General features: G+C 35.6%; 1 protein-coding gene across 1 annotated transcript; it reads right to left on the reverse strand.

The window, feature by feature from the left end:
• Window positions 1-40: 40 nt before the first annotated feature.
• On the reverse strand, window positions 41-13,511 carry LOC131848627 (cytoplasmic polyadenylation element-binding protein 1). Its single transcript, XM_059198548.1, has 13 exons — window positions 13,478-13,511; window positions 13,154-13,273; window positions 10,794-10,930; window positions 8,758-8,845; window positions 6,628-6,714; window positions 5,641-5,727; window positions 4,809-4,975; window positions 4,047-4,215; window positions 2,951-3,116; window positions 1,935-2,062; window positions 842-933; window positions 326-510; window positions 41-132 (listed from the first exon to the last, which is right to left on the reverse strand). The coding sequence occupies exons 1-13, from the start codon at window positions 13,493-13,495 to the stop codon at window positions 41-43; spliced, it is 1,536 nt and encodes a 511-aa protein (XP_059054531.1). The 5' UTR covers window positions 13,496-13,511.
• Window positions 13,512-15,334: the final 1,823 nt, after the last annotated feature.

Below are 15,334 nucleotides of genomic sequence, written 5' to 3' on the forward strand. Positions count from 1 at the left end.
TAATAGCGGCTCGAGACGAGAGGCGGGGCCGGGCGGCGCGCTAGTGCGGCGGCCAGCCGTCCATGTGCTCGTCGCTGGTGGCGGCGCTCGACACCTCGCTCGTGTTCGTACCGCTCGTCGGCGATGGCGTGCCTGACAATTACAATTACATTACTGGCCGTAAGCAGTATGCTGGCGCTCTGCCCTAGATTTTTTTATGGATGATAATAGAATGGAGCTGAGAGATAATAGAATTTTTTATATAAAAAAATATCTAATTATGTCAAGCAAATTTAACATTACCTTTATAATTAAATTGAGACTTTAGACAACTGGGTTTATTTACCGGCGTTAGCTTCGTTGTGTCGGCCGTATGTGTGCGCGGGGGGCGGGTACACGTGGGCGGGGGCGGGGGCGGGGGGTGAGGCCGCGCTGGTCATGGTCGGGTGCGTGCATTTAGAGTTGCGCATGAGCGGCTTGTGGTGATCCTCTACGGAGTGCTGCCACACCCAGCACGATCGGCAGAAGTATCTGTCAACATAAACATACATTATGACACTAATCTTCTCAATTGGATCTATATACTGAACTGAATGGTAGGGAAAAATATAATTAAGAATTTTACGTTCATAAGCAGTTAAAATGTCTTACATGAATAAATGATTTTTGAATTTGAATAAATAACATAGTATATATTCTGTAGATGTTTGGAAAAACTACACTTTACAAACAAATACAGTAAAAAGAAAAAAGTACCATAATGCTACTTGTTAAAAATTAATAAAAAAAATGTCTAATCTAATTAACCGTCTTTCAAGATTAAGAATTTACGTTCATATAGATAAAGACAAAAGATACATACCTGAAGCACATGGGCTCCCGGCAGAAGTAGGGTCCTTGCTGGAGATTGCATATGGAACACATGGAATCTTCTAAATACGGATCTACCTGAACCTGTAATACAAAAGCTGAATATAAGTTTATGGTTGAATGTGCATTTGGCACTACTATGTAGTATTATATTGTCTGTGCCACTAACTTGCATTGGATAGCCAGATACTCTAAAGTTATGAGCAGTATACAATGAAATTGGACACTAATATAATGTAATCCAAAAAAGCTAGATAAAGTTTCATTGGTCTAAAAAAATCTTTTTTCATACCAACTTACAATTTATCTATTACCTATTTATATACATTCAGAAGAACTAACAATTTCCCCTAATCCTGTAATTTAATTTCACTGCATAATCGCACCATAGAATCTAAAGGAATTAAAAAAGTCAGATTTCAGTTATGGTTTTGGTATTTCGTCTTTACATACCGACTGGTGGTATTCGACTTTTTGAAGACCAATACATTTGTGAATAGTTTGTTGTAGAATGTATGTAAATATCAGTATGTAGGAGAATCAGCGACTTCACCAGAATCTAGTTTTAAAATGAAACTAGCGGAAGTTACTCCATATAACATTAGCTATCAGCGAAAGTACCGTCGAAATTGAGCCACCAGTTTTAGAGATTAGCAAAAATATATAGATCTCTTTTTAAATTAAAGTTTTCATATTGCTGCCGTATATAGTTTATGTATTTAGTGAAAAGCTATTAATTTAAAATTACAGATTTCAATTTTATTTGTATAGAGAACTTTATTTGTATCTACTTCGATACAAAGCGTTCGTGGCCCGGGACCCCACGAGAAGGGGGTTATATCGGCGCCACCATGGCCGATTGCGGTCGTCAATGCCGTGATCATAGAGACAATTTGAATTTATATATTATTACTATATCTCGTGTATGTCAGTCGAAGGATTTATAATACGAGCCAAGTAACACGAATGAAATGAATATACGAGACTTTCTACTTGTCGACAACGTCATTGGTCAGTTTGTTTGACATTTATATATAAATGTCAAACAAACTGACCAATGACAAGATATTAGTTTTGGTACGTACCTTCTTTGTGAATTTGTCAGTGCGGATCTCTACATAGCCGGCAGCAATGGCCCGTAAATATGAGCGGATGTTGTTGAACATCACGCGGCCCGAACCGATTGGATATTTGTTCTTGTCGGTGTCTAGGCCTGAAAAGAGCATCTCAGTAAGGGGCTGTTTAAGTATTACGTAAGCAGATTTATCACAATTATTTACCCCCCATCCCCCTTGTCAGCAAAAGTAAGCAAAGCTCTTACCCCCTCCCCCCATGCTTACGTAAACATTTCTCAATTAATGTATTGTTTTTTTAGCAAAGACAATGTGAGGGTTGCCATTCGTGTAAAAAAATTAAATTACGACCGATGACGTAATCATCATACAGACTCCCCCACCCCCATGTCATCCAAAATAAGCAAAGAAAAGACCCCCCGCCCCCCTATAGTGCTTACGTAATACTTGAACGGCCCCTAATTAGTACACGAGTAATAGTAGCACTTATGAATCCCTAATTTAATAAACTTTAAAGAAACATCACTCTCGGGCAAAAAAAATGGTACCATAATATAGTAATTATTAACAACCGTTCATCATTTATTCTTTATCCCATTATTGTCATTCTCTTCCGTCATTTATTCATATATCTTTGACACAATCCTTTCGCTGCCCTAAGAAAAGATTCTTAGGGCGTCCCTGTCTTTCAGGAATTTTATAATAGTTGTAAAATATATTAGACAACACGTAAAAGTTAGTCGCCTTTGGTGTTATTTTACAGTATGATCCTAAGACGAAATAGTGAAGTATGTAAATATTGCGAGCCAATTTTAAGACCACTACCAAAAAGAGCTTTACAGTAAGATCTTAACCTAAGTTACTTCTTATAATATTATCTATCTGCTATGTCTTATCAAAATTGGTCCAGCTGTTTCAGAGATTAGCAAGAACAAACAAGCAGACAGACAAAAAAACTGGATGAATGATAAATTTGACACGATGGACTATTGTTTAAAGTAAATAAAGTATAAATAAGAGCCAGTTACCGGCATAGACGACTCCGGAGAAGAGCTGGTCCATGATGAGTGCGAGTGCGGAGGCGGAGAGTACGCCGTGCAGCGCGCCCACGAACACGGTCCGTGCGGGCTCCAGCCGCGCCCAGCCTCCCGACACCCACGACGACTCCGACACCGCCCACGGGATCACCTGCACCTGCACACACCACATACTATCTAATCTCATCTAATAATAATCACAATGTAAGGCAACATTCAAAAGGAAACTATATATACCTATATGTTGAAGCAACAAAAGAGTTAACTGCTTTCCGTTGTCATATACGATATATATCAGTAATTTCTTTGTACATATATATGTACCTGTTATAGCAAGTATTTAAGTAATGATATTATTGTTATGTTATATTACTATTGACATATATGTAACGGATTTTGATAAAACTACAGTAATATAGATTATACATCAGAATGACACAGGATATAATTTAAAAAGATGCAGACAAATATATAAAAGATAAAGGAATCCAGACCGATACAGACAATACTTATGAATACAAATGTTTGTACCGTGCATGATAATCGTCGGTCAATATCTATATTCATTTAGATCTATTTGGTTTAGATATTTTTAAACCACGTTATTTCAGTATGAAATCAAATTTTATAAGTGTATTTACATAAGTTTCATAAACTGAAAATAAAAAAAAACTAACGACTCAAATGGTATACAAATTTCATATACGAAATATACTGTAGCCTTCGCAAGTTCTAAACATGTTACTTGTCGGTTCCTATTTTATTATTAGTAGTAGTAACTAGCCATCGAAAGTAATTATTGGTATATGAGAACTAGCCAAGTCAGACCTTAGGTTACAGTATATTATCCTAAGTTATAAGAAATATTTTATATTGTTATAAATACATTTCAGGACAGACCATTGAACTTGACACCCATTTAGATCTCTTTTGTCGTAGAAGTCAACAATCAAGGCATATATCATAATATTAAACTCTGCTATCATTTCACATTTATGTTTTTATTTTATGTATTTAATTTTAATTCGGATTACATCCATGTTTTTGATGGGATAGCATCTATAGGCGAGTAACTACAATAAGTTACCTCTTTGGCGCGCATCTTGCGCGATGTGATCCTGTAGTACCAGTTGGAGCCGTCGGAGCGCGAGGCGGCCAGCAGCTCGCGCACGTGCCGCTCCGTCTCCAGCGTCACGTAGGCGTACCCGCGCGGCGTGCCGCTACCTACACCGGACTCGCGGCCCGGCCACTCCACGCTGATGACAACACCGTCATTGAAACATTTACGAGGAAATGCTATATTAACAAGTACATTTTAAGATTTTATTACAAAAGTTCATTTCAGCCGGAAGACGTCCACTGCTTAAAGGAAAACTAAGAAGAAAAGATTTTATTACAATAAAACAATTGCACTTCTGTACATATTTATAAAGACTTACAAACGACCCTAGATGGGGTCAATCTTTTCCACTATTGAATTTTGTTTTAACTTTTGTTTATCTAAGAGACTAGAAAGAGATTATTGGCGACGTTAGATTCGAATTTGCGTTCTGGTCAAATGATATCACTAGGCAGAGTCGCTGTACAGAATTGAATTCCCATATTTATGTACTTTTACAACTGATGGGGTAGTTTCCTAGCTTTTGGTACTGTTAAAATCGCTGATAACATTTTACCGTTAAATTTGGCTTCGAGAAAATTGTTGACGTCATCAGATTCAAATTAAAGTACGCAATTGAAACTTTACAGCAGCTTTGCGTAGTGATGTCACACTAGACAGAGTCGCTGTAACATTTCAATTCTATTCCAATAAATGAATATTCAAAAGCAAAACTATAAACCCACATACCGCAGTGGATGGAACTGTCCGAGCGCCTGCTTCAGCGCCTGCTCTGTGATGTCCCAGGGGAGGCCTCCGAGGAAGACCTTGGGAGAGAACTCCCCGGCGGGGTCCGGCCGCCGCGCGGGCAGCGCCCCGCTCCACACCAGCGGGTCGGGCGCCGCCGCGGCCGGGCCCGGCGCCGCGCACGCCACGGGGCCCGCGCCGCGCCCCGCACCGGGGCCCGGCCCGGGGCCCGCGCCGGGCCCTGCGCCGGGGCACCGGACCACGGCCCGCCGGGCCCCGCATGCGACCCCGACGGACCCCCGCCGCAGCCATGTTTTTTATGTTACCAAATATATGCTTTTCCCTAGTATATGCGACCGCCCGAAATGACGTGGACCCATTCCCGACGTGGTGGAAATCATCGTGAATCCCTGGTGAATTTACCAAAATGGGCTAAATTACCTGACGACATGCTCCATGTAGCTCACGGTTATTGCGTAACCGTGAGCTCTCAATCTTTTCTAAAGAGCAAGAAGTTTCTTTCTTATAATGAATTTGCGTTCCGAATGAGTGCGTAGAATCAAAAACATGATTTTGAATAAAGATTATTTCTATTTATAATTAAATTTAAAATCCTTTAAAGTACTATAAAAAAATATACAAATAAATCTGAATTGTATGGGAGCAACGCACATTTGGTGTGCAAAATGTATTATTAATCTGTCAATAATCTGTATTACCTCTATTAACTCACTACTGTTGATTTAAAGCAGTGAAAATAATCATTGAAACGTATACCTATAATCATCTCCATTCTAAAGTCAATTAATATTATTTTGTTAATGAAGTTTTACTCACAAAACGAGGCTCGTCGCGCCAGCATTCTGTCGTCATGTCTTTGCATATTAGAATTGGCTTGCTCCGGCGACCACTGTGGCTCTATCTGTAAAATATTAATTAAAGACTAATTTTAAACGAAATATAAATAATAAGAATAATCAGGATTACATATGCATAGTAGTTTTTGTAGTATTGCATGGTAACTATAATACTCCCGATCTAAGATTGTGTAGTTTAGATTCGAATGTATGTAGAGTTAATAAAGGAACAGTTAAACTAGGTAGACCATCAAATCCACTTAGACCTCGAGTTTACGATGAGTATATTATGGCTAATGTAAATCGTTCCTAGCAAATATTTTGGTAGTTAATAAAATTAGTATCTATAGAGGTAGAATGAAATTAAAATTGATTAAATATGTTCTATGCCGAATCCTAGAATAACTTTTTTGAGATGGACCACCTTTAACACTTGTATAAAAATAGTTTCAGTCATATTCTCAGTCCTACTGAATATACACAAAATTTCACGAGAATCTGTCAAACGGTCAAGAGGTTTATGACCCTGTCGACTAATAAACCTTAACCTAAAATATAACCCCTTAATGTATTGTTCAACAAAAATAAACTTAGTAAAATATAAAAATAAATTCTAGTTATTGTATAACATACAAGTCTGATGTTACATATACATGCGTGTACCCCTCCGAGCAATCCCCCGTCCAATTAAACTGCGATCGAAATTACGACGACCTGAGCCGAGGTTCGAACTCACTCGCCCCCTATCGTTCGGTGAAGCTGTAAAGGCCAGCTGCGGCCAACAGCATCTAGCTTTCATATTTATGTAAAAATTTAAAAACTTAGCTCAAATATATTTATAGTTCTGATAACGTCTGCGTTTACTCTACGCGAAACAAATGTACATGTATGTATGGATTTCCATGTAACATACACAAGTAACATGTGGTCTGAAACCGTTTTCAAATCATTTCTTATAATTTAACCTTTTCTAGTCCCTCAAAGCTGACTCGCACCTTTAGGGAGGCTTGCAATGCGCGCGGATTCGCTGCTGTCGGTATTGCCAGGGCCTTCTGAAACATACGGCCTCTTACATGCTTTGTTTTATGATTAACGTTGTGCATAATTATATATATAAAAGATTCTTACAATTATTTTGGTACTAATATATAAAAGCCTGTATTTTAGAAACCTAGTTAGGATATAATTTTAGTGAAAATAGTAACCCAAACATAATATTTATAATATCTATGTCTCGTTTATTATTGTGTAAGTTAAGCTAGCTAAAGCTTGTGTTATGGGTACTAGATAACTGATACATATACATGGATCTTATTTTTGTAAATACATATTATACATAGAAAACACCCAGACCGATACAAACAATCGTACTCATGAATAAAAATGTTTGTGCCGTGCGAGGAATCTAACCCGCGACAATCTGTCGTAAAGCGGTAGACCGCTAGACCACCGAGGTCGTCAATATATATAATTTATGTATATAATTGCAGTTTCTGTGAGATGAACAAAGTCATAAGTACATTATGTGTATATGTACTCGTATACATACTAGTCAACGGATAGACTTTGAAGCTACATTTTGTAAGTGTAGGTACATAGAAAACACCCAAACCCATACAAAAAATACTCATGAATACAAATGTTTATACCATGTGAGGGATTAAAACTGCGACAATCTGAAATAAGGTGCTGTGCTAAATCGCTAGACTAGACTAACCAATAGGTAATAATATCAACATAACTGGTAGATAATCTAGTATAATCTAGAGAATATTCTTTTAAGTTTGCATCATTAGCAAAACCTATTACTCACTAAACGATTACTTGAATGACGAGCGTGCATGGCATAGTTGTTCATGAACGGGATTAATTTAATTAAATGTTAGACAGACACCTATATGTGTATACATTGAAATTAACCTGACTTTAAAAAAAAATTAAATAAGACATTCAATTGAGTTTCTTGCCCGTTATCAATTGCATTCATATACTGAACTGGACGATAGGGAAATTTAAAAAATTTGACGTTCATAAGCGACTAATATGTCTTACATGAATAAATGATTTTTAAATTTGAATTATATACTAGTAAGTTTTTTTACAATAGTAATATGTGCTCCGAGGAATACCAGCAAAGTTACTCACTATATATATCTCTAAATATGATTTTCGAAGTATATTTTTTTTAAATGAATTGCTTAAACTGGAGTCAGATCACTAACATTTTAGGTCTTATGAGAATCCAACAGTGCACATTTATAAAATGACAAATTATCTAAATCAGTAAGATGGTAATAGAGAAACTATATAGGATTTAAATTAATTTGCCTATAGGGATCAATCACTCCATAATATACATGCAATTTTACACGTGCAAAGTCGTTGTGCAAAGCTAGTGGTATATTTAATATAGTTTTAATTCTATATTTAAATTATCTTAATATTATAAACGCGGAAGTTAAAAGTGTGGGTGGATGGATGGATGGATGTTACTCTATCACGTAAAAACTACTGAATTTAAGAAAACTTTACAAGATAAGCTTATACATCAGAATAACGGGCTATAAATTACTCGCGGGTGAAGCCACGGGCATAACTAGTATTAGATAGGTTTGAATTGCTTTTACATTTGGCGGCTACAAAATTTGCACCCAGTAAGAGCCAGCAATGAGTAAGAGAAGGAACTGGTACCTAAAATACAGGTTTCTACTTAGTTTAAGTAGAAGGGAACAATGTAAAATTATGGGTAAAAATGATAAATTTTTTTCCAGGAACGATGTAAAATTATGGGTAAAAAATATTGATTTTTTTTCCAGGAACGATGTAAAATTAAAGGGTAAAAAATATTGATTTTTTTTCCAAATTAAATCCAAAATCTTTTATTCATTAACACATTTTAGCCGCTTATGGAATCTACGTTTTTGTATTAATATTTTTCTCTACCGTCCAATTCAGCATACAGTTTCAATTGAGAAAGTGGCAAGAAAATACTGCAATTTTTTAAAGCCAGTTGTATGTCAATTATTAAGTGAAAATCCCGTGCATGAACTGCTATTATCATACACGTTTGAAATTGTACACAGGATGCAACTTACCAAGGAAGCGACTAGGTCGGTGATGCTGTGTCCTTGGGCTGGGGGGGGCGGCTCCTCTGTCCATCCTCCGCCGGGGCGCGCGCTCTCACTGCGAAAGTATGTGCATTAAAACAACGCTACGCACTTAATGTACTAGTACAGTCCTTCTCAAACTGTGGGTTAAATATTATGTAGGTTCTGAAAGTCTTTAAAAGATCCTCAAATTGGTTGTATCTCTTTTGTAATGTTTGTTACCTCAAAAAGAGCATTTCTATCGTTTATGGATTTGGAATTTTAAACTGTGGGTCGCGGACAAATATTCAGATCCTTAAAAGTTCCACAAGTTGGTTGCATCTCTTTTCCAATGTTTTATGAATTTTGATTTTTAATTTTGAAAGTAATAGTTTGGTGAGAATATTACCACCATTGCAATACAGATTCGCAATTGCAGAGACGGAACCTTTGTGGAAGTAAAATGTAATTTATTTGACTTATGGTGATTTTCAATCTATACTCCCAGTGTACTACCTACCTCCGGGTTGATCATAAAACCTGGATGTTCCAGGTTTTATGATCAACCCGGAGGTAGGTAGTACACCGTACGCACCGTAAATTTAAACAGGTTCTGAAAGTCCTAACCAATGCTAGCTCAAAACGTAGTTTCATAATTTCAAGGAATATTTCCGAGAATTAAATATTTTATTTAGTAGAGTTTTCGATCACTATAATACTGGGAGTATACCAATTGATATTGAAACCTTTGAAGTATATACCAGAATTCTGGATAAAGAACTGCTTTAATAAAACTGCACACATGACGAGACGAGACAATTTACATCTTTGGGAACCTCTGCACTAGAGTAAAGCTATAATACCGTACGCTACTTCATTAGGTAATATATGCAAGCGAGATGAATAAGTCACTTAGGTAAGTGCACGGTAAATTTAATAAAAGTACACTTCTAAATTTACTTTTAACAGGTACAATATAAATATCTTAGAATCTTAGAGTTAGGATTGTTGGTGATAAGAGTGGTGGAAGCACATTAATGCCTGCATTACTACTATACCTAAACCACACTACTATACCTGTAACAAACATCAATACTTTTTTTTCTCTGACTATAATGCTGTTGTCCGCAGCTGGCCTTCACAGCTTCACCAGAAGTTAGGGGGCCAGTGCAGATGGCACTCCAAACCCGCGGAAGGACTTATGGAGCGGCTGAAGGCCAACTCCTGCCTGAAACTTGTCCATCAGTACTTACTGAACTCGCGTTTATAGAAAGATGCTATAATGACAATAACAGAGCTTACTTTAAAATCTAATCCTAAGATATTTTATATTACCGATAGATAAGTATTATATTATCAGTAAATGCTTCGCCTATAAAAATGTATATAGAACAAAAGTATTGCTTTTCGTAATACGAAAGTAATACAGTTAAGTACAGGAGTATAGTATTAAATATATATAATGGTCCGGCGAACTTTACTCGTGAAAAAAAAAAATTAGATAAATTCTAATTTATAATGAAAACTTTTCTTAAAAATTTTAAGTTATATTTGAAAGTACATTGTACTCATGAAAGCACGTATGTATTACAAGTGTGCGTTTGTAATTTTAAAAATGCATAAGAAATAAACTGAATATGCACTTAAAAATTATAATTTTAGTCTGTCCAATACTCTATGATCTCAATCGGTATGTTATAAACGGTATAAAAGTTACATTTCCACGCGAACGAAAAAATAATAGGTACAAATAAATATTTAATTTCTAAAATTTTTAAATACAGTAAACTCATTAAAGTATCTATACTATATGTGCCCGCGGCTTCATCCGCGTTAAATTTCAATAAAAAATATAACAGCCTATGTGTTATTCTGATGCATAAGTAATATTACTGTAAAGTTTCATAGTTTTTACATGAACGAGTTACAAACATCCATACTTACAAGCTTTCGCAATAATATTAACTAGATGAAAACCCGGCTTCGCTCGGGTGAAATGTGGGTAGATATCTGTAGTCATCGGTTCTCTTAAGATTAAGACTTACCTGTAGCTAGCGAAGGCACGGGGATGCCTTGGCGGGAAGCAGGCGGGAGGCACGAGGGCGCGCGGCGTGTGAGCCACCTCAGGGCTGCGAGGTTTCTCCCATCTCCAATCATGGTCCCCATTCTGACCGTTCTGATCCTATACAAAGGATTCAAATGTAATTACATCTGTACAAGCAAACTGGAAGAAATTGAAGAGATCAGATTTCAGCGATAAATTCGGCCGTTATAGATAATTGTGTACGTAAATGTTTTCATTGAGAGGAATAAAGATTAGCATTAATTTAAAATTGAATGATATAACTAAGTAAATATATATTTCGTATTTAAATCTCGACAATTATTACACACGACAATCTTAGAACTCTTACCCAAAAGCTCGCTATAATTAGAAAAAAATACACAAGTTTAGAAACTATCTTAAGAGATTTAGAGGCTATACTGTGAAATGTACATACAAATATATAGTGAAATATCCATGCCGAAGAGTATTTCCGTATTTAAACTACAAACTTAGCTACTAAAAAAATTGTTTTTCAAAAGATCGTATCAAATCTAATATCTGCGAACAAATTATGTAAGGACTTAATACCCTGACAACGTAACTATATAAATTTATATTAGTAGATTTAATAAAAAAACTAGAATCTAAAACATCGAAACTGAAGTTTAAAATAAAACCCAACGGATAAATCGTCCCTTATAGCAGCATTCGATACTACCCGTAATATTTAATAACCTCCGTAGTCCAAAAGTCAATGTGCGTGAAATCTACACGAGACGGTTTTCCGGGTGGCGGGCGCGGACCGATTTAGTCTTGATCCTTGGCAGAGCCTACACAAATAATATTAAATTGCCAACAGCATGCCAATAGCCGGCAATACGCGGCCAGACGCCTGCCAAGTGCGCGATTGCAACCTTATATTCCGTACATTGTTATAATGTAGAGACTACGATTTTAAACTTGGCAAGTAACGGTTATTTATTACATTCGTATATTGTAGACTCTCGAAAACTTAGGATAGGGTAGTTAAGTAATCGAATAGAAAAAAATATATAGAGGGTAATTACGTTATCTTAAAAAAAAAAATTGAAACGGCAGAAAAAGAAATTGAAAATAAGTTCAAGTTATAAAAAGTATTTTAAAACCGACAAATAAATGAAAGGCAGATTATCAGAACTACGAAAAACGGTAAGTGAAAACGGTGGGAAATTAAATAAAAAAAAAGTAGGTGAATAAAGAAAAATGCATTGTAGGTAAAAAATAAACTAGACTAAAACTAATTTAAAAAAAAACTACGGTAATGAATAAAATAAGGTATCGGGATTTATATCTAAGTCTTTAGTCTCTACAATAAATCAATATGAAGATTAAATCTAAATAATTGAAATGCGTAGCTTTAAATTGAATTAACTGTAGCCAAAGTGATAAAAATCCGACTAAATACACGAGAGAACTAAAGCGCTGATAAGATTTATAAGTCCTTATAGACTAAATATACTAACTTACAGGCGGTAATTTCAATAAAATGTTTAAATCGATGTAGATTCTAAAACCGAATTAGTAAAAAAATCTAAATTTGCTGCCATGGAACATTTAGACTAAAGCTTTGTAACAATTTTAAGTCTAGACTATAGTAGTCGAACAGTATGGTTGGATATAATCCTAAATTACACGCGGTAAATTTTAACGACATTAAAAATGCTCAAATTGATCTCGATAGATGTTTCTAATACGAATACTAAACTAATTAATAAAAAACGTATAAAGTCTGCCCGATGCCGTCTATCATTAACATAGAGCTAACCAATTCGTGGGTGCCGGCTAATGCAAACCTAGTAAGGCACAATCGTGGCAGTTGGCACCGGCCGCCCATTAATACGGACGCCGTTGGCAGCCCCCTCGAACATTAACTGCCATCCGAACGGATGTCGTATGCAACGTTATGAACGGACAATAAAGCCTGCCGACGCTATTATGATTATTGTGAGATGCATAAGTAATGAAAAGTGGGCCTTTGTAAAAATGGCGCCCAACGTGGGACACGAGGGTAGACTAAGAATTCCTTTGTTAAGAAAAAAGTATAGTAATGGACGCATAAAACTAAATTATACAGCATATATAGTATATTCATGGGTAACTAAACGTATATACTTTACTAAAACGCAAGAGTTACATACCTAATGAAAGAAACTACAAAAATTAGAATATTAGAAACATATGGTCGACGAAAGTGTGAAAATTCTGCAATGTACTGTATAAAAATGCGAGGGTAGACAAAAATCGACGCCATATTATTAAACTTATAAAATAGATTACAATTATGGCAACCTATAGCCTAATAAGAATTCTAGTACTTACATTTAATGGGGCAGCGGCCTGGCCAGGCTGGTTCTGCGCGTCCAGCGAAAGAAACTCCAACAACGAACGACGGTTTTCATTAGAACTGTTACCGTCGCCGTCGCTTCCGCGACTGTTGTCCTGTATATAGAAAATGTTTTAGCACATGATCACAAAAATAGGAACTTCTTTATTTAAAGAACTTTTTAATGAAAACTTAAAAAAATGTCAGTAGAAGAAAAAAATGATACCCGCTACAAAGAAAGTCGTGCAATATTAATTCATTTCAAGAACTTATTTATTTACAATATATTATATATAAGAAATATTTTCAATACTCTTTACCCGGTGTAAAAGCGGCATGGGTGCCGCTGAAAAGTTTTTCTAAGTCTCGATGTACTCGGCTAGTCAGCAGTAGACTTGCAGAATTCGCGATCAACAGTGCGCGCGACGGCGCACAATCAACTAACGAGAGCACAGCGCGCTTGGTTGCAAGAAGCCGCGGCCACCCCACTACGACACCCCCACTTAACTCCCACTTTTCTACAGATTTCCACATAATTGTCAAATTCTATACTTTTTTTATTATTTCGTTCTTTTTCAATTTCACTAGAAAACAGGTTACGAAATACAAATAAAACAATCGTATTAATAGTTTTGTATATTATTACAAATTATATATAAATTATTTCTATGTATATTGCAAACACACGATACAAAATGTTCGCGCCAAAATTAGACAAACCGGAAGTACATAATGCGCATGCGTGAATTCAAATATTGAGTCAACTTCAAAGTTTGCTCTTTGCTTTTTGTTTGCTTTCAAACACAAGTTATTGAGAATAATTATATAAAAATATAATTGTTCCATTTTAATTATACCAACGAATTAATTAACCAATAAATATTACATAGTTATTAACAATATTGAAATATAATAAGGATAAATAACTTTCGGACACCGAAACTACTAATTTAGTACTTCCGGTATTTGAACATTATTTGTACTAAACTAAGTTAGACGTTTAAATTCTTTTTCTTATTTCATTGAATCATATAGAATATAATTTCTTAAGTATTGTAATGAAGATTTGTATTATAATGAGAATTTGTAATCATAACAATGTGTGTATACTGGGATGTTGATAATGCATCAGTCTGAAACTTGTTAATTGGATCATATTATTTTTCAGTTTTATTTAATAATATATATATATATATAGTATGTTTATACTATAATCTATTATTGTATTCAAGAAAAATGACAGCAGTCTTTATTTTCTTTACTGGCTCGTTAAAATTTTTGATAATTGTATTGTTGACAGAGAACATATGAAAGAGAAAGTCAGAAATGTTTATTCAGTGCTTTTTAGATACAATATAAACAACAACACAAAAAAAATGCGTATGTAATATAATTAAGCTTAATTTAACATGCATATGAAATATAAATATGATGTTAAGATATTATAATAAAACAAACGCAAATATTTTTTACTTTTTATTAAATATCTTTACAATAGGTATAACAATCTTACAAGTCATAACACTAGTGGCCTGCCCAGGTTCGTATATAGAGTTTTGTATATTTTAACATTTATATCTTATATCACTGTAATAATGTAGTTTTTAAACAGTTATAGAATGGAGTAACGTATAAAATGGTATTTAGACGTACAAAATGGTTCTACACATAGAAACTAACAATATAACCTTTGCAACTGTCACCTCATTGAACGCAACACTTGACAATTTTTATGTAGTATGTAATTTTGCGTCCATTTTTCGCAATCGACCTCTCATCTGGGCCGTTGTACGTGTAGAGCCGAGACTATTCAAGTAGCCAGCCAAGCTCCTCCCAAAAGCGCAGGTGTCCTGGTGTCTACACAGACTTCGCGGAGCGACCTCACTGTTCCGAGGATATATTACGTTGTGTGCCCACTGCTACGTACTCCAGGATTACGTGAGCAGCCGTTTCTTCGGCTTCAAAGTAGCCCAATTTTTATGTAATAACAAAAAATCTGTCTGTCTACATGATGGTAACCCGTACTGTTGACCATATACCTGTATCACTACGGATTTTACGTTATCATGTAACACCAGTGATACACATGCGAAGCCATTCCCGAGAACTGAGATGTTATTTTTTTATGCTACAGCTAGTCCCGGCAAACCTTGTTTTGCCAAATAAATTAATAACAA

This window comes from Achroia grisella, unplaced genomic scaffold (genome assembly GCF_030625045.1).
Source record: "Achroia grisella isolate CSIRO2021 unplaced genomic scaffold, CSIRO_AGI_Agris_v1 utg567, whole genome shotgun sequence".
Classification (NCBI taxonomy): domain Eukaryota; kingdom Metazoa; phylum Arthropoda; class Insecta; order Lepidoptera; family Pyralidae; genus Achroia; species Achroia grisella.

Bases quoted from the DNA above. Each gene is read 5' to 3' on its own strand.
- LOC131848627 (XM_059198548.1), bottom strand. The intron at 4,216-4,808 runs GTATGTGGGTTT...TGTTGTCATCAG, and splicing joins GGACAGTTCCATCCACTGCG to CGTGGAGTGGCCGGGCCGCG. The intron at 511-841 runs GTATGTATCTTT...TTATGTTGACAG, and splicing joins CGGGAGCCCATGTGCTTCAG to ATACTTCTGCCGATCGTGCT.